At 46.1% G+C, this 20,221-nt stretch overlaps 1 protein-coding gene across 4 annotated transcripts in view; it reads right to left on the bottom strand.

Annotated features, from left to right (window-relative positions):
• LOC102158372 (uncharacterized) overlaps positions 1-20,221 on the bottom strand; it is a 40,720-nt gene that overhangs the window by 15,895 nt on the left and 4,604 nt on the right. For 2 of the 4 annotated variants that reach the window (XM_084984172.1, XM_084984174.1), the window contains exons 3-6: positions 17,386-17,457; positions 9,040-9,111; positions 5,598-5,669; positions 4,881-4,961 (exon numbers count right to left, since the gene is read on the bottom strand). In XM_084984172.1, the coding sequence (XP_084840298.1) occupies positions 4,881-4,961; positions 5,598-5,669; positions 9,040-9,111; positions 17,386-17,457 (297 nt within the window). The remainder of the gene's footprint in view (positions 1-4,880; positions 4,962-5,597; positions 5,670-9,039; positions 9,112-17,385; positions 17,458-20,221) is intronic. The other 2 variants (XM_084984173.1, XM_084984175.1) reach the window with 2 other exon arrangements.

The raw sequence follows: 20,221 nt of genomic DNA, 5'->3' as shown, positions 1-20,221 counted from the left end.
CCTGATCCTTCACCCACAGAGCAAGGCCAGGGATCGAACCTAAATCCACATGCATACTAGTCTGATTCGTTTCTGCTGTGCCACAATGGGAACTCCAAAGAGAACTAATTTTAAAATGGGCAAAGCAGAGTTCCCTAGTGCCTCAGCAGCTTAAGGATCCATTGTTGTCACGGCTGTGGCTCCGGTTCAATCCCTGGCCTGGGAACTTCTACACACTGTGGACGTGGGCAAAAAGGAAAAACTACAAAAGCACAATGGGTAGGAGTTCCCATTGTGGCGCAGCAGAAACAAACCAGACTAGTATCCATGAGGACACAGGATCGACCCCTGGCCTTGCCCAGTGGATGCTAGTCACATTCCTTTCCGCTGAGCCACGACAGCAACTCCTCCTTCACTATTTCTCAATAACTCGTCCATGGCCTTGGTCCCATCAGCTCAGTGTTTCTTCGTAACCAGACAGTCCTTCTCTAACTGAGAATATTACCCTTGTGTTTGTCCCTCGTGAAATCAAGACATAGGACCACTCTAAATGATCCTATCTCCTCTTCCCGTCTTTAGTGTAGCCTCTTCTTCACTAAGACTGTGTCTGGGCAAAAGGGAGAATGAGTGAGAACGGAATCCACAGCTCAAGCTGGGGGACTCTACAGCAACCGTTTCCCCACAAACCACAGCACAAATGCTTTTACATGCACAGTGGACACGGCACTAGGGATCATTTCCATTTTGGTCTGACTCCCTCATTTTATAGATAGGAGGTGTGCTAACTCCTAGGCCATTGCCTCTTTTATGTTCATGAGCTTATCTTCACAGGAGTCACAGTTTAAGACATGTTGTTCTAAGTGATTTCTTCAAATGTATCTTATTTGAGGAAGAAAACTCCAATACTTTTGCATAAGCCTTTTGCTGTAGAACAATGGAACAGAATAAAGGCAACTCACAAAATAAGGGGACATTTCTTTCTTTCTTTCTTTTGTCTTTTTAGGGTCCTACCTGCAGCATTTGGACGGTCCCAGGCTAGGGGTCCAATCGGAGCTACGGCTGCCGGCCCACACCACAGCCACAGCCACAGCCACAGCCACAGCCACAGCCACAGCCACAGCCACAGCAACGCTGGATCCGAGCCACATCTGCGACCTACACCACAACTCCTGGCAAAGCTGGATCCTTAACCCATGGAGCGAGGCCAGGGATCCAACCCGCAACCTCATGGTTTCCAGTTGGATTTGTTTCCGCTGCGCCACGACGGGAACTCCAAAATAAGGGAACATTTCTTGCCTGTTGCTTTTTTCTCCAAACTCTTCTCTACAAGTCCAGACAGACAGACTACATTTCCTTTCGGTGAACTGAGGAGACTGAGAAGAACTGAGGGCTGAATCACGTCATCACTGCCCTGAATGTACTGAAATCCTAACAGCTGAAGCTGAAAACCATCCAAAGAAGGCAGTGAACAAAAATTTAAAAACAGGGCAAACTCCAAAACTATCTGTGCTAGAATCCCAGGGCAGGCAGGGAAAACTGGGTCCTTGGCAGAAGGCAGTCAAAGAAATAAGCAGAGAGATCCTGACCCTGTTCCAACATGTTTGAAGGACTTGGGGACGAAGCACCCCCTTTCCCTAATCCTTCTACACAGCTTCAGCAGCCATGAGAACATGACTCCCCACGGGAGGCTCCTCAATCCGAGACCTCTAACTGCACCACATGAACCCTCTCTCAGGGAATCCGAAATGGTGAACCTGTATCTTCATCAAAGCTCTGAGAATAGCTTGAGGAAGAGTCCCTGGCAGTCGGGAACAGTGGAAGAAGCAAGGGCCGGGGAATCAGGCAGATCTGGAGTTGAATTCTGGATGTCACCTGCTGGGGAAGTCACTCGAGCAAGAAACATCTCTGAGTCTCAGGACCATTTACCTCATAAGGCAGTTGGAGGATTAAATGAAAGAGCACGTGCAACGCACCTGGCACAGGCTGGGCACAGAGTAGGTGCTCAGCAGTAATGACGTCACAGCTGCACTGGCCAGTGGCCGGTGCAGATGGGGTGCCCAGGGGTGGCACGCCAGGAGTGCCAGAAGCAAGGAACTCTCACAGGGAAAAAGAACTCCCTGCTCTAAAGGTCCTAGTCACATTAGAAACCAACGTTGGGATACAAGGCACAAAAAGCCACATTGCCACCATTTACCGCCTTTGACAAGGACCTGCGGAGCTGCATAGGAAATCACTGGCAGGCTCCTAAGCGGTTCTGCCACTTGTTAGTGGTGTGAATCTCAGCAAGTTATCCAACGTCTCCGAGTTGCCATTTCCTCTTCCCCACAATGGGGATGATAATATCTGCGTCACGAGAGTTGCTGGGGTGAGAACCCTGAGATATTATGTGAGGTAACACATGCTCAGCACTGACTATATACCAAGCACTACTGTCTTCCTTGTACAGTAAGGAAAAGTACGGCATGGTGCCTGGGACAGAAGTACTTGTTAGGGGGCAGAGGAAGACTCGCTATGCTTCTGAGAGAAGGAAGATTTCTCGCGATACAGGGGGGAAGACGAGGAGGCAGCTGGGAGGAGAGGAGAGGAGAGTAGGTGCTGGAGTTCCCGTCGCTGCTCAGCCGTTAACGAACCCAACCAGCATCCATGAGGACGCGGGACTGATCCCTGGCCTTGCTCAGTGGGTTAAGAGCCGGCGTTGCCGTGAGCCGTGATGTAAGTCCCAGACATGGTTCGGATCCCGAGTGGATGTGCTTGTGGGGTAGGCCAGTGACTACAGCTCCCATTCAAGCCCTAGCCTCGGAACCTCCACATGCCACAGGTGTGGCCCTGAAACGGGGCGGGGGGGCGGGGGGGAGGTGAACACAGAAATTCCAGAGGAACCGGTTGGTGCCCCTTCCTCAGGAATCTTTCCTAATGCACGACCCACTTTCTCCTTCGGCCCCCACCCACACCTGGCCACCCGGCTGCAGGGCTTTCACGTTTCCCCATCCACATCCATCTTTCTCCTTCCAGTGCAAACGTTTCTCAGGGACAAAGTCCCTGTCCTAGTCTTCTTCATACCCCAGCACTTACTACAGCGCTGACACTCAGTAGGCATGGCCCTCGGTAAATCACTGAGCATGAATTCGTGAACTTTCATCCACTGTGATTCCACAATGCATTTTCCCGTGTTGCCTACGTTACTCGGATTCTCATAAGGGACTCCCCGTGTTATAAAATGTTCAGAAAATGTGCTGCGTTTAAGACCCTGTGTTTTTTTTTTTTTTTTTTTGTCTTTTGTCTTTAGTTGTTGTTGTTGTTGTTGTCGTTGTTGTTGTTGCTATTTCTTGGGCCGCTCCCGCGGCATATGGAGGTTCCCAGGCTAGGGGCTGAATCGGAGCTGTAGCCACCGGCCTACGCCAGAGCCACAGCAACGCGGGATCCGAGCCGCGTCTGCAACCTACACCACAGCTCACGGCAATGCCGGATCATTAACCCACTGAGCAAGGGCAGGCACCGAACGCGAAACCTCATGGTTCCTAGTTGGATTCGTTCACCACTGCGCCACAACGGGAACTCCAAGACCCTGTATTGATACTGCTACTACAACCTCCTGCTTTAGGGACCCAATGGGCCTGCTCTCAGATGTGTCAGTTCAAAAACAGAACAAAACGAAACAAAACCAAGCAAAACAAAACGAAACACTGACCCTGGAGCTCCTTCCCCAAGGTCGGCACCAGCAAATTACCGAGGGGATGAGGGAGGCCACCACAGACAGGCATCCGCAGGAACTGATCCTCTAGCTCCAGACCACCCTCGACACCTGCATTAATTAACCTGAAATGAACTATGTGAAACTGGATTTCTGAATTCAGCGAAGGGAGTCTTTTCCAAAGCCAGGTTTAGAAGAAGCTCTTCACCTTAAGTCTAAAATCCCCATTCAGGCCCCTGAACATACCCGCTCTCATTCCCTGGAGTCACAGAGAAATCACAGAATGTCCTGGCTGCACGAGTATAAAACCCACATCTCCTACTGAAGAGCAGTCAGGAAAGAACGTATACAGAATTGTATATCCTTGTATGTATGTATTCTCTTTAAGATTTCCACACTACAGCTGAACACAAACCACATCTTTTTCCCTATCTTGAAGGTTCCTATCGGCCAAGAGAATTCACGTTCCAGGTATATACTTTCTGAACAATAATGTTCTGGGAGGTGGGGAGAGAAGGGCCTGCCTGCGGTGGGTGTTCGGGAATTCGTTCTGCTTTGCCACGTCAAAGAAGCTAATGGTTGAGGAAGCAGCCACACCTTTTGCTCCCTGAAGAATTCTGTGCTCAACTCAGTTATTGGCAGCTCTGTGTTGCGTACTCAGTTATAAGCAGCTAGGACTTTGCCCAGGAGCAGGAAGCAAAGTTAAATTCAAAAGGAGAACTTCACGGACCATGCGCACACTGGAGCAGCGGGGTTGGGATTAGCCATGGGATTCCGTGACAATGCTAACCTGGCTGTTTTGCTTGGTGTCTCTGGTTGCCCATGCCCAAGACCAGTACTATGGAAAGGAAAGCATTTCATTGCTGAGTTAGACCCGGCTCTTGGCCTCTTTGTACCTTAGTTTCCTCACTTGGAAAATAAATACAGGGACCTCAGGATGTCTTTTCTGGAATTCATACTGGACTTTGATTTTTTTTTTTCTTTTTCTTTTTTTGGCCGCCCCGTGGCATACGGAATTTCCAGGCGAGGGATCAGATCCGAGCAGCAACTGCAGCAATGAAGGATCCTTAACCCACTGTGCTGGGCCAGGGCTCAAACCTACATCCCAATGCTCCTGAGATGCTGCTCATTGCTCCTCAGCGGGAACGCCTATCTTAGGTTTTAATGCATAGGGTTCTTTTTACATGTATTCATCTTCTATTGCACTTACAACTTGTGTAAAAACTGCATTCCATGCCAGGCTTGAAACGTTCCAAAGCTCACCTCTGTGATTAAATTGCAACCAAGATTTCTACAAAAAAGACACAAGCAAAAGAGGAAAAAACATTTATTCTGTCCGAACATTTAACCATTGGCAGTAATCCTAATCTATACAGGATGACACATAACCTCAATACTCCCTCCACACATTAAAGAACTCTCACTGCGGAGGACATCTGCTCGGGATTTATACATGTTCATGATTATTTACGTGGTGCATCAGATACAAAAGAGCAAAGGTGCAATAAATATTTGTGCCTCGTGATCTTTATTTCTCCAGAGAAGGGCAGCACGCTTGACATTTGGGGCTGGATAGTTCTTTGCTGGGGGCTCTCCTGTACACTGCAGGATGTGTGGCAGCATCTCTGGCCTCTGTCCACTGGATGCCAGCAGTACATCTACCGTTCTGACAGCCAAAAATTATCTCCGGACATTGCCAAATGTCGCCTGCGTGCAAAATCACCCTGGTTGAGAGCCACTGCTCTATGATTAGTCACTCCGATATGTGCAATAATTCCCAGGCTAATCTTTACTAGAGACAAAAAGAGATTTCCTCCATCGTTGTTGTAGCAATTTTAGTATTCCAAAATGAGTAACAAATTACTTTCATTAAACAAATAGTCTTTATAACAATTCCAACATAATGACGTTTATAGTTGCAACTTACACGTATTGCAAAAAAGGTAGCGATTCAAATGTACGTCTTTCAATAGATTGTATTTTGTTGCAGGATAAGTCCCTAGGAAAAGGAAAAGGAAAATAGCGCCTCAATTAGCTAGTACATTTCCAATTAGTAGGAATAACCAGTAGAGCTTAGAATGATACCAATGAATAAGCTGCTTTTGTCTCAACGCTAAACCTTAGGAAATGTGACTTGAGCCTTCCAGAGCCCCTAACCCTCTCTTCACCTCTCTTAAGTGTCACACCTTCACGAGCTTCATAAGCAAAATATACAACTATGGACCTTGATAGATCTTGGAGGTAAGCTTTCCCGAGAGCAGAAGACTTGATAAGATGACCTTTCATGGTCTCCTCAAAGTCTAGATGATGAGCTCAAAGTTTTAATCTCCACAAGTAATTTCTTACAGCTAAAAAGAATATTCTTACATTTACACCCCTCCCAGTTTCATCATGTTTTTCTAGGCCAATTCAACACCAGAAGAAATCAAAGATATCCTTCTTGGGAGCTCCCATCGTGGCTCGGCGGAAACAAATCTCACTGGCATCCAGGAGGATGCAGGTTCCATCCCTGGCCTCACTCAGTGGGTTAGGGAATCGTGAGCTGCGGTGTAGGTCACAGACACGGCTGGGATCTGGCCTTGCTGTTGTAGTCCGGAGGCAGCAACTCCAATTCGACCCTTCGAACCCTAGCCTGGGGAACTCCCTATGCTGGAGGTGCGGCCCATAAAATAAAATAAAATAAAATAAAATCATATCCTTCGACACAACTTGAAAGGAAGGTACTCCTCTCGTTAACATGTAACTCCAAACTAACCCAGTACTGTACTTTCTTTTTCATACTGACTTTCACTTGAAAATACTCACTGTTGACCGTAGTAGCTATCTTACGTCCTAACGATTCCAGCTTAGTCTCTCATTTCATCTGGGTGGGTATAACTGTCTTCTGACTGGTGTTTGCATCACTAGTCTCTCCCTTTCTAAGCCATCCTGTACACAATCGCCACATTAACTCTACACAGGTGATTCTCAAATATCAGCATCATTTGGGAACTCACTGAAGATACATTGTACTCAGCGCTACTCTGGACCAATTGAATCGGTAACTGTGGGGATGGAGCTTGCGGGGTTTTTTTCCTTTTCTTTTCGTCTTTCCAGGGCCGCACACACGGCATATGGAGGTTCCCACGGTAGGGGTCCAAGAGCAGGTACGGCTGCCAGCCTACACCACAGCCACAGCAATGCGGGATCCGAGCCTTGACCGTGACCTACACCACAACTCAAGGCAAAGCCAGATCCTTAACCCACTGAGCGAGGTCAGGGATCCACCCTGCACCCTCATGTATGCTAGTCAGGTTCGTTAACCGCTGAGCCAGGACGAGAACTCCCTGGAGCTTGTGTTTTAACAAGCCTCCAACGGATTGACTCTGTTGCAGGCTAAAGATTGTTCTAGAGCTCTGCTCTGGTAACATGACAGGGCGTGTTATCCTTGGCTCAGCCTCCCAAACCCTAGAGGATCAGGCTCTAATCGCCTACTCTCCCTACTTGTACTCTACAGGTACTCAACAGTATCTTTTCCGTGTTTCGCCTTTCTCCCACTTGCCTTTGCAAGCTTACTCTTCCCACGATGTCTCATGATACCCAAGGGCCTTTCCCGGTCTCATTTAAACAGCACTGTTTTTGTAAACAGTTATCTCCCCTGATCCAATTTTTTGGATCTTTTTTTCCCTCTTCCATGCACCAAAACAACTCATAGCACTCACCGCCCTGATCCATTTCTTCTTTGGAAGATAGCCTCTTTTGCATCCCAGTTCCTCTCAGCATAAACACCTAAAAGTATGGACTAGATCGTGCTCATGTGCATTGTCTTTTTTTTTTTTTTTTTCCTCTTTTTTTTTTTTTTTTTTTTGCTTTTTAGGGCCGAACCCGCAGCATATGAAGGTTCCCAGGCTAGGGGTCTAATCGGAGCTACAGCTGCCAGCCTACGCCACGGCAACTCCAGATCCTAGCCTGGTCTGTGGCCTACATCACAGCTCACAGCCAAGCAAGATCCTTAACCTGCTGAGCAAGGCCAGGGATCGAACCCGCAACCTCACGGTTCCTAGTCAGATTCCTTTATGTGGCGCCATGACGGGAACTCCTCGTCTCTCCTTTTTAAGCCAACGCATGGACATAAAGCAAACGCTAATATTTACAAAATAAACATACATCTGGGGAGTAAATAAGAGAAATGGGGAGGAAATGACTGTTTTAAAAGAAGTGCAGTTTTCTTACTTCATGGCTCCCTCTTCGGGCCTCTACAGCACCCTGTCATCCTTCAGTGCTTCTCTAGTACGGTCTGCACTTACATGTGCATTTTTCCGGTGAGATCATGAGTGGCTAGAAGGAATCCTGTCTTACCCACCCTTATGTTTACCACACTAGGCACAGGGCCTGACACATCCTTTTTCGGCTTTTTTATAGATTGGTTTTGTTTTTTGTTTTTTGTTTTTTTGCCTTTTCTAGGGCCACTCCTGCGGCATGTGGAGGTTCCCAGGCTAAGGGTCCAATCGGAGCTGTAGCTACCGGCCTACGCCACAGCCACAGCAACGCCAGATCCGAGCCGCGTCTGCGACCTACACCACAGCTCATGGCAATACCGGACCCTTAACCCAATGAGCGAGGCCAGGGATCGAACCCGAAACCTCACGATTCCTAGTTGGATTTGTTAACCACTGAGTCATGACAGGAACTCCAACTTAATGTGTTCTTGACAATACTATTTACATAATTCATCTGCTTAAATATTGAAATGTTCATTTAGGTTCAATTACCAAAATTATGAGTTCGTGGCATTCATATTAATCGACATGCTGTATATTTTCTTCTCCTATAGGTGACAAGTTGAGAGGTTAACTTTAATTCCTCTTGTCTTACTACACTAACTTTTTCAAACCTTTCTATAAAAGCCAGATATTTAGGATTTGCAGGCCACATACAGTTTGTTGCATATTTCTCTTTCTTTCTCTCTCCCTTTTTTTCATTCACAGCCCTTTAAAAATCGTCCTCAACTTGTGGACTCTATAAATAAGAGTGGACCAAGGGCCAGATTTGACCCATGGATCATAAACTCAATTTTAATGGATAATAGAGGAACACTTCTAAGGTTCATGTGCCTGTGTATAATGGCTCAGGCCTCATTACCACTCTTCCTCTACAACCAAAGGGTGTTTTTCTATTTACATCTTGTCTCGATAATTAAAAAATTTAAATGCCCGGCAGATATTTAACTAGAGATGGGCTGGGGCCCTACGCAGACTTACAGAATTGTAGAATTTTCTGGCTGGAAGAAATTGTTGAGGTGATCTATCTAGAACCCATTAATTACTTTATAGATACTCTACTGTATAGATAAGAACTCATAAGTACATATGATTAACTAATTAACTTACAAATACCGGAGGGACAGCAAGCCTTCAAAGGAATCCTTATGTAACTCGGTCAAAGCATTATCCCTGAGAATTCTGAAAAATGAAAAGGTTATTTCTGGATCAAAATGCAAAATAACTACAACTATTTACTACATAGGACCGACTCCCAGATGTGGGGAAAACATGGGTAATGGTGACACCTAAACGCCATAATACTTTTTTTTTTTTTTTTTTTTTAATATCTTTTCAGGGCCATACTAGTGGCACATGGAGGTTCCCAGGCTAGCAGTCAAATCAGAACTGTAGCTACACGAGAGCTACAGCAATGCCGGATCCGAGCCGCGTCTGTGACCTACGCCACAGCTCATGGCAACGCCGGATCCTTAACCCACTGAGCAAGGCCAGGGATCAAACCTGCAACCCCATGGTTCCTAGTCGGATTGGTAACCACTGAGCCACGATGGGACTCCCCTAATTCTTTTCTATTTATTTATTATTATTATTTTTTAAATGGTTATGGCCACACACAGGCTAGGGATTGAAGCTGAGTGGCAGCTGCCACCTACGCCGTGGCTGCGCCAAATATTGGATCCTTTAACCCACTGTGCCTGGCCGGGGATTAAACCCTCACCTCTCAGACACATGAGCCACTGCAGTAGGACTCTTAACCCACGGTGCCACAGCAGGAACTCCCACCCCCATTGTTTTAAAATGATTTTTATTTTTTCTATTATAATGGATTTACAGTGGCCTGTCAATTTCTACTCTACAGCAAAGTGAACCAGTCATACACACATGTATTCTTTTTCTCACATTATCCTCCATCATGTTCCCTCACAACCCAATTCTTATTTAACTTAGGGATGGTGATCTCTGCTCTGTTTTAATATAATTTATTTTCAAAAATTTTTTTTTTGTCTTTTTGTCTTTTGTCTTTTTGTTGTTGTTGTTGTTGTTGTTGCTATTTCTTGGGCCGCTCCCGCGGCATATGGAGGTTCCCAGGCTAGGGGTTGAATCGGAGCTGTAGCCACCAGCCTACGCCAGAGCCACAGCAACGCGGGATCCGAGCCGAGTCTGCAACCTACACCACAGCTCACGGCAACGCCGGATCGTTAACCCACTGAGCAAGGGCAGGGACCGAACCCGCAACCTCATGGTTCCTAGTCGGATTCGTTAACCACTGCGCCATTACGGGAACTCCCAAAAAATTTTTTGACTGTGCCCACAGCATGTGGAAGTTCTCAGGCCAGGGATCAAACCTGCACCACAGCTGTAATCAGAACCACTGCAGTGATAACGTCAGATCCATAACTGCTAGGCCACCAGGGAACTCCCTGCTCTTGTTTTCATTTCAGCCTTTCTTCTCATGCCCTCCTTTGTGTCCTTCTCTCCCTCCCCTGCTCTCTCTCTCCCCCTCTCCCCTCCCCCCCATTATCTATCTCTCTCTCTCACACACACACCACAACCCATCCACTCTTCCCACCAAATCACATAGTTAACGTCTACTCTTTAGATCACAAAGTCTCTGTTAGAGTTCAGCTCTGGTTGGCATCAACCTTGCAGAGCTGGTTGTGCTCCTTGCTGGGGCCTGCCGCCTCTGCCTCCGACTCCTGGTTCAGCTGGCAGGGGTGTCGGGTGACCCCGAAGGCTGCTCAGGGGCTGAGTGTAGGCCTTGGAGTTCTGGGGCGAGTGTGGGATAAGGAAGAGCACCTGCCGGGACCTCTTGCTCCCGAGGCAGAGCTGAGAGTCCTGGGGAAACGTCTCCGCCATGCTGCAGAGCTAGCAGGAGCCTCAAAAAGACAGCAACTTTTGCCTGACCGGCAGGAACTGCAGAACCCAAAGGATTGACAGTGGGAAACCCAGAGGAGATGGGATTAAGATGGTGGAATAGAAGGACTGGAGCTCAACTTCTCTCCTAAAAACAACAAAATTACAACCAAATGCTGAGCAATCTTCAACCAAATGGACTGGAAACGTTCCAAAAGATATCCCACTCCAGAAGACAAAGAGGAGGCCACATCAGGAGGTAGGAGGGGCGATTATGCCATAGAAGCAACCCCATACCTCCTGGGTGGGACGCCTCACAGACTGGAAAGGAACTGGTTCACAGAGACTCACCCACACGAGTGAGAGTTCTGAGCCCCACGTCAAGTCCCCATGCCTGGGGATCTGGCATTGGAGAAAGAGCTCCCCAAGCATCTGGCACTGAAGGCCAGTGGGGCTGGTGTGCAAGAGCTCCACGGGCCTGGGGGAAATGGAGACCCCATTCTTAAAAGGCGCACACAGACTTCCGCCTGCGCTGGGTCCCAGGGAAGAGCAAAAGCTCCAGAGGACTCTGGGTCAGACCTGACTGCAGGTCTTGGAGGATCTCCTGGAAAAACAGGGCATGAATGTGGCTTGTTGTGGGGGAAGGACATTGGAAGCAAAGCTCTTGGGAATATTCATCAGCAGGTGTTCCTCTGGAGGTGGCCATTTGGGAAAAATCTGGACCCGCCCATCAGCACTGAGAAGCCCCAAGCCAAACTACAATCCAGGTGGGATCACAACCCCAGCCATCATTGGTAAACAGGCTGCCTAAAGACCCCCCAGGCACACAGCCTCTGCCTCTAATCTCACCCAGAGACAAAGCCCCACCCACCAGAGGGATAGGAATCAGCTCCACCTACCAGTGGGCAGGCACCACTCCTTCCCATCAGGAAGCCTACAGCAAGCCCCCAGACCAACTTCACACACAAGGGGGGCAGACACCAGAAGTGAGAGAGGCTACAACTCTACCATCTGTAAAAAGGTCACCACACCAAAAACCTATAAAAAGGAAAAGACAGCCAACTATACTCAGAGAAGGGAGAAAGAAAACAAAGAAAAAACCAGAAAAACAGCCAAGTGATCAGGAGATTCTCAGCCTCCAGGAAAAAGACTTTAAACTGCTGATGCTGAAGATGATGCAAGACATTGGAAATACACTGGAGGCGAAGATGGACAATGTACAGGAAACACTGAGCAAAGAATTACAAGATATAAAACTTAAGCAAGAAGAGATGCAAAATACAATTAACTGAAATAAAAAATTCATGTAGAAGCAGCCAACAGCAGAATACAGGAGGCAGAAGAATGAATAAGCCAGGTGGAGGACAGATTAGTGGAAATCGCTGATGCAGAACAGAGAAAAGACGGGAAACAAATGAAGAGAGTCTCAGAGAACTCTGGGACAACGTTAAACGCACCAACATCCGTATCATAGAGGTGCCAGAAGGAAAAGAGAGAAAGGGACAGAAAAAACATTCAAAGAGACAATAGCCGAAAACTTCCCTAACACGGGAAAGGAACCACTCACTCAAATCCAGGAAGCACCACGAGTACCATATAAAATAAACCCAAGGAGGAACACCCCGAGATGCATATTAATCAAACTGACCAAAATTAAAGACAAAGAGAAAAGACTGAAAGCAGCTAGGGAAAAGAAACAAATAACATACAAGGGAACCCCGATAAGGCTATCGGCAGATTTCTCAGCAGAAACTCTGCAGGCCAGCAGGGAGTGGCACGATATACTTAACGTGATGAAAGGAAAAAACCTCCAACTGAGACTACTTTACCCAGACAGGCTCTCATTCAGATTTGAAGGAGAAATCAAAAGCTTCACAGAGAAGCAAAAGCTAAGAGAATTCAGCAACACTAAACCAGCCTTACAACAAATACTAAAGGAACTTCTCTAGGCAGGAAAGAAAAGGCCGCAACCAGAAACAAAAATACCACAAATGACAAGGCTCACCAGTAAAGGTATAATATACAGTAAAGATACGAAATCATCCACACACAATTATGCCACCAAAGTCAGAAATGGTGAGAAGAGGAGGGTGCGTTATGGAAGCAGGACACTGGAGATGCACTTGCAATTAAGAGACCAACAACTTAAAACAATTTCGTACATGTTTAGACTCTCCTATCAAAACTTCACAGCAGCTGCAAATCAAAAATCTACAATTGATACACAAACAATAAGAAAAATCAACCCAAATACAACACCAAAGATCGTCATCAAACCGCAAGAGGAGAGAACAAGAGAAGAAGGGAAGAAAAAAGAGCAACAAAAACAAATCCAAAGCAACTAATACAATGGCAATAAGAACACACATACCAATAATTACCTTAAATGTTAATAATGGACTAAACACCCCAGCCAAAAGACACAGACTGGCTGAATGGATACAAAAACAAGACCCACATATATGCTGTCTTCAAGAGACCCTCTTCACTCCCAGGGACACATACAAATCAAAAGCGAGAGGATGGAAGAAAATATCCCATGCAAATGGGAATCAAAAGAAGCCGGAGTAGCACTACTCATATTGGACAAAATAGACCTTAAAATGAAGACTATTTTAAGAGACAAGGAAGGTCACTACCTAATCATCAAAGGATCAATCCAAGAAGAAGACACATAACAATTCTAAATATCTACGCACCCGACATAGGATCCCCACAATATGTAAGGCAACTGCTAACAACCTTAAAAGGACAAACCGACAATAACACAATCACAGTGGGGGACTTTAACACCCCACTTACAGCAATGGACAGATCATCCAGACAGAAAATCAATACGGAAACACAGGCCCCGAATGAAGCCTTAGACCAGATGGACTTAATAGGACATGCCACCCAAAAGCAACAGAATACACATTCTTCTCAAGTGCACATGGAACATTCTCTAAGACTGATCACATCCTGGGCTACAAATCAAGCCTCGGTAACTTTAAGAAAACTGAAATCACGTCAAGCGTCTTTTCCCACCACAACGCTCTATGGCTGGAAATCAACAACAAGAAAAAAACTGCAAAAACCACAAACACGTGGAGACTAAACAACACGCCACTAAACTACCAATGGATCACTGAAGAAATCAAAGAGGAAATTTAAAAATACCTAGCAGCAAATGACAACAAAGATACGACACTCCAAAACCCATGGGGTGCAGCAAAAGCCATTCTGAGAGGAAAGTTTATAGCAATACAAGCCTACCTCGGGAACCAAGAAAAAAGCTCAAATAAACAAGCTAACTTTATACCTAAAGCAGCTCGAGAGAGAACAGACAAGACCTAAAGTTAGTACAAGGACAGAAATCTAAAGACCAGAGCAGAAATCAATGAAATAGAAACAAAGAAAACCACAGAAAAGATCAATCAAACGAAAAGCTGGTTCTTTGAAAAGATCAACAAAATCGATAAACCCTTAGCCAGACTTATCAAGAAAAAAAGAGAGAGGACTCAAAGCAATAAAATTAGAAATGAAAAAGGAGAAGTAACAACGCACATCACAGAAATACAAAGGATCATAGGAGACTACTATACGCAACTATACGCCGATAAAACGGAAAACCTAGAAGAAATGGACACATTCTTAGAAAAGCACAATCTTCCAAGACTAAACCAGATGAAACAGAAAAGATGAACGGACCCATCACAAGTCCTGAAATGGAAACTGTGATTAAAAACACTTCTCCAACAAACAAAAGTCCAGAACCAGGCGGCTTCACAGGCAAATTCCATCAAACACTTAGAGAAGAGCTAACACCTATCCTTCCGAAACTATTCTAAAAGATGGAAGGGGAAGGGACACTCCCAAACTCATTCTATGAGGCCACCATCACCCTGATACCAAAACCAAAGATACCACACAAAAAAAGAAAACCACAGGACAATTTCATTGAGGAACACAGATGCAAAAATCCTCAACAAGATACCAGCAAACCGAATCCAGCAATACATTCAAAAGGATTGTACCTCATGATCAAGTGGGATTTATCCCAGGGATGCAAGGGTTCTTCAATATCCACAAATCAATCAGTGTGATACACCACATTAACAAACTGAAGAATAAAAACCGTATGACCCTCTCAATAGACGCAGAAAAAGCCTGTGACAAAACACAACACCCATTTCTGAGAGAAACAAAACAAAACAACCTTCAGAAAGTGGGCATAGAGGGAACCTACCTCAACATAATAAAGGCCATATACGACAAACCCAGAGCTAACATCATCATTCTCAGTGGTGAAAAGCTGAAAGAATTCCCACTGAGATCAGGAACAAGACAAGGATGTCCGCTCTCGCCACTACTATTCAACATCGTTTTGGAAGTCCCAGCCACAGCAATCAGAGAAGTAAAAGAGATAAAAGGAATCCAAACTGGAAAGGAAGAAGTAAAACTATCACTATGCGCAGATGACACGATACTATACCTAGAGAATCCTAAAGACTACCAGAAAACTGTTAAAGAGCTCATCAATGAACTCGGCAAAGTCGCAGGATACAAAATTAATATACAGAGCTGCCCTTCTCTTCTCTTTTCCCAAACCATACTGCGAAGCCCCATACAGAACTACAGGAGGGTTAGGGCTGCATATGAAGTCCTTTGATTTTTTGCCCACGTTAAATTTTTTTAAAAAGCTAAAATGTGGGAGTTCCCATCATGTCTCAGCAGCTAGCAAACCCGACTAGCATCCATGACCACGCAGGTTCGATCCCTGGCCTTGCTCAGTCGATTAAGGATCTGGCATTGCCATGAGCTGTGGTGTATATTGCAGATGCGGCTCGGACCCTGTGTTGCCGTGGCTGTGGTGCAGGCTGGCGGCCACGGCTCCGATTGGACCCCTAGCCTGGAAACCTCCCTGCGCCACAGGTGTGGCCCTCAAAAGACAAGACAAACAAACAAAAACGAAAATGTGCCCCAAATATACCTAACTGTTCAGTTTAATAATTACAAAGCAAATCCCCTCGTGTAACACCATTCCCGTCAAGAAAGAAGACCACCAGCATCCCTTTGTTTTTCTATATATTTTAACTTTTTACACCCTTGAAATTCTACACTTATGTATAAAATCTCAATCTTTTGAGACAAGAATCCCTTGAGAATGTCATAAGAGCAATGGTCCTTTTCCCTAGGAAACTGAACTTTCTTGAATACATGCAAAGGTATGCAAGCAATTTCCATTTGTGGGCGATCCTTCTATGGCAGAGGTCTGTGAATAGAGTAGACTGAATTCAGAGGGCCGCACTTGGATGGGAAATCAAATTACATCCCAACTTTCACAAATTTCTAATGAAAATGAGCATTTCCTTCCACTGTGAATGTAGGCAACAAACCACAGTGGACAGCAACATGGTGAATTTGGTCCCCAGGAGAAATCACAGACCATTTCATATCACACATTTGTTGCAGATCTTTTTTTTTTTTACACACATCCTAATGAACATGGCAGCAGTTGCATGTACCGGTGCAGGTAAGGAACCCAAAACACAGGGGCTATGAAGTAAACGGTGGCTGTAATACAGCCCAGTGGTTCGACATAGGAGCTCAGGGTTCCAAAGGCCTTGGTTCAAACGTTGGCTCCCCCACTTCATGAAGAGAGAGACCTGAGCCAACATGCTTCATTTCGCCAAGACTCAGCTTCTTCATGGGGATAATGATACCTTCCCCCACTGGGCTGTTGTGACGAGTACATGAACTGGATCCACATGATGTGCTTAGGACCCTGTCTGGCACCGTCAACAGGCCCATACATGCAACTCCCACTACTACTGTTACTTCCCAACAATGCAAACCTCCTCCTAAGTGAGGTCTGTTTCCTGATTTTTCCTTTTCCCTGGTTCATGTCAGATAAACCAAATAAATCTTAGAATCTTGCTCTGACCCCTGACCCTCAGGCTACCAGCACGCTCCACTCCCCAGAGGAAACTAACGTTATCTATCTCTTGTGCCAAATGACTTTCATTTTTCTTACAAGTTTGAGAAATAAAATCTCCAAGTCAGATACCATCATGGACAATAAAAACTACATATAATGTTTAGGAAACCTGTCAATTAAAAAAAATTAGAGTACCCATTGTGGCTCAGCAGGTTACGAACCCACCATAGTGTCTGTGAGGATGCGGGTTCAGGCCCTGGCCCTGCTCAGTGGGTTGAGGATCCAGTGTAACTGTGAGGTGCAGTGTAAGTCGCAGGTACAGCTCAGATCTCATGCTGCTGTGGCTGTGGCGTAGGCCTGCGGCTACAGCTCCAATTCAACCCCTAGCCTGGGAACTTCCATAAGCTGTGGGTAGGACCCTAAGGAAGAAAGAAACAAAGAAGGAAGGAAGGAAGGAGGGAAGAAGGGAAGGAAGGAAGGAAGGAAGGAAGGAAGGAAGGAAGGGAAAGAAAGAAAGACAGACAGACACACACACACACACATAGAATTTCAGTCAATAGATTGCTTTGAAATATGGAGAGGGAAATACTTTTCTCACAGCTTCCGACCTCAAAACTCTGGACCAAGAAGGACCTTACAATGGAAGATGTTATATTCATATTTGGAGAGAATATACTCACAGTGTCTCAACCCACTGGAATGCCTTCCATGTATTTCCATCAATGTAAGAAATAGCGTTTCCTTGGAAATCTCTGTGAAGAAACACAGTTCATAACTTTAATAGGCAGCAAAAGAATAAAGAGGATAAGTAAGAGAATCATGGTCACCTTGTGGGGACTATTCAAATGCAGAAAGGACCAGCTTTCTAATTTCCGCAGCTTTGCAGCTTCCAAGTGGGCACCGTTAGTAAAGACGCAATGCGAGGCCACTGGCACCAACAATGAGGCATTACCTCGGAACCTGACTTCCTATCTGTCCGATTCCTTGGATAGATAATGCCAATTACTCTGAATGTAAGTTTTTCTTCCCCCCAGTCACCTCAAATGACTCCTCCTGGGAGTTCCTGTCATGGCTCAGCAGAAACAAATCCGACTAGTATCCACGAGGTTGCAGGTTGGATCCCTGGCCTCGCTCAGTCCGTTAAGGATCTGGCGTGTGCCACGTAGGTCACTGACACAGCTTGGATCTGGCATTGCTTTGGCTGTGGCGCAGAACGGCGACTATAGCCCTGATTCGACCCCAGGCCTGGGAACTTCCATGTGCCACAGGTGTGGCCCTAAGAAGCAAAATAAATAAATAAATAAATAAAAACTGAAATGACTCCTTCTACAAATCAATGAGAACAAAACAGCAAAAATGTATCCGTACCAGCAAAACAAAGAAATCCTAAGTCAGGCAACACCCACGCTTTGGCTCAGTGGCCTCTGAATCTCTCCAGGTAGTAGAAGGGTAAAGGCAGTCAGAAATTAGAGGGACCAGTACGGAAATCTCTCTCAGACATATTGCACAGGAAAAAGCACACTGAACAAGGAGGAAAGTCATGAGCTCACTGGGGAAAAACAAAAAGGAAAGAGACTGGAAGGTAAGACATACATCCAAAGAGTAACGGGAGTTTTCTTATGCATGGGGTGGGATAAGTCCAAACAGATACCTGTAGGCCCATCTGCCTAGGGGACAGTTCCACTCAAACAGAAGCCTCCTGACTGCTTTATGCTCACCAGTACCCGAGGCCCAAAACTCCGCTCGCCTCCCTCCAACGGGTTCTCCTTCCAGACTGCTGTGTTTCCACCGGTTACACCATCCCTCGCATCAACATACGAGATTTTCCCTTTCCTGGACTCCCCGCCCCAGCTCCAGTCAACCGCTAAATCTTGGCAGTTCTTCCTTCGTGGTGCTCTCAGCAGTTCCTTTCTACTCCCATCACACCCACTCCAACTGCTCACTTTACTCCTAGATTTCACTGCAGCATTCACTTTGGTCTCCCTGAATTCACCTTTTCCCCTCTAGATCACTCTGCATATGGAACTGAAAATAATCCCCTTGTTTCCATCATCTGTGCCTCTTGCTTAGAAACTTTCCATGGCACCCATATCTTAAGGGCGTTAACTTCCAAACCTGCGGGGCCGACAGTCAAGGGTTTTCCATAATCACATCTTTCGCTGTTGCCTGACCCAATCTTGGCAGCCAGACGGATCGATGAAATCCTGATCGCCGCTACAGCCACACTGAGGCCTGAACTGTACCCCCTACTTTTTCTCTAACAACTCACAGCTAATCTTTAAGTCCCAGCTAAAGTTTCAGCTTATCCATGCAGCTTTCCCTGACCGCTGCAGTGAGGAACGGTGCTGGATGCGTTACAGTACCTTTCTATAGCTCTTCTAACACCTCATTATATATCGCCGCCCTTTTAAAGGCATAGTCCTCTTCTTCCCACATATCATTGTCCTGTTCTGGAGATAACGCCATACTTCCGTGGCTCTCACAGTATTTAGCCCTGATTTGGCACAAAATGGGTACCATATAGAGAAAGCCAGGTGACAAAGATGCGTTCTAGATATAACAGAGGGACTGAATAATCATAATAGCTAACAACTGGGAGTTCCCTTCGTGGCTCAGCGGTTAACGAACCCGACTGGTATCCATGAGGATGAGTGGGTTAAGGATCCGGGGTTGCCGTGAGCTGCACTATAGGACTCAGACATGGCTCACATCCTGCATCGCTGTGGCTGTGCTGTAGGCTGACAGCTGGAGCTCTGAATCGACCCCTAGCCAGGGAACTTTCACATGCTGTGGGTGCAGCCACAGGAAAAAAATAGCTAACAATCAAATATATGCTAGGCACTGACATGAAAGCTTCACCTGTCTTTACTCATCTAAACTGCCCAACACGTCTGGATTCTGTGAGATGGTGACTATCATAATTCCCATTTTGCAGATGCGGAAAGTAAGTCAAAAAGCTAATAAATGACTGACCTGGGTTCAAACCCACAAAGTCTGGTTCCAGAATCCCCACTCTTAAGCCCTTTGTTGTGTTCTCACCCATGACATGGGGAAAGGGACACGTTACTGTGAAGAGGATGGAGCAAAGGCAGGAGAAGAGGAGATGTTAACGAACTAATGGGGTAAAAAATGGAGAAGGAGAAAGAATAAGGGCAATCATATGGAACAGACTGGAGAAGAGGGAACAACAGTGAAAAGAATGAAGATAGGGAATCGCTGACAAACAAAAAGTGAAAACAGAAAGTCAGTCAACATGGGCTGGGGAGATGAGAAAGACCTGGAAGAGAGGCTGCCATGCCAGGCGGGATGCAGAGAACAAATGAGGAAAGGCAATTCTTGGAATTCCGTCGTGGCTCAGAGGAAACGAAGCTGACTAGCATCCATGAGGACGCAGGTTCCGTCCCTGGCCTCGCTCAGTGGGTTAAGGACCCGGTGTTGCCATGAGCTGTGGTGTAGGTCGCAGACGCAGCTCAGATCTGGCGTTGCTGTGGCTGTGGTGTAGGCCGGGAGCTCCAG

This window comes from Sus scrofa, chromosome 12, assembly GCF_054392235.1.
Source record: "Sus scrofa isolate SSC_HxYL_T2T_F1_AM1 chromosome 12, Sscrofa_HxYL_maternal_Yorkshire_Landrace_v2.0, whole genome shotgun sequence".
In the NCBI taxonomy this organism is placed as follows: Eukaryota; Metazoa; Chordata; class Mammalia; order Artiodactyla; family Suidae; genus Sus; species Sus scrofa.
The sequence above is the reverse complement of the archived record's forward strand: the minus strand, read 5'-3'. Positions and strand labels throughout refer to the sequence as shown.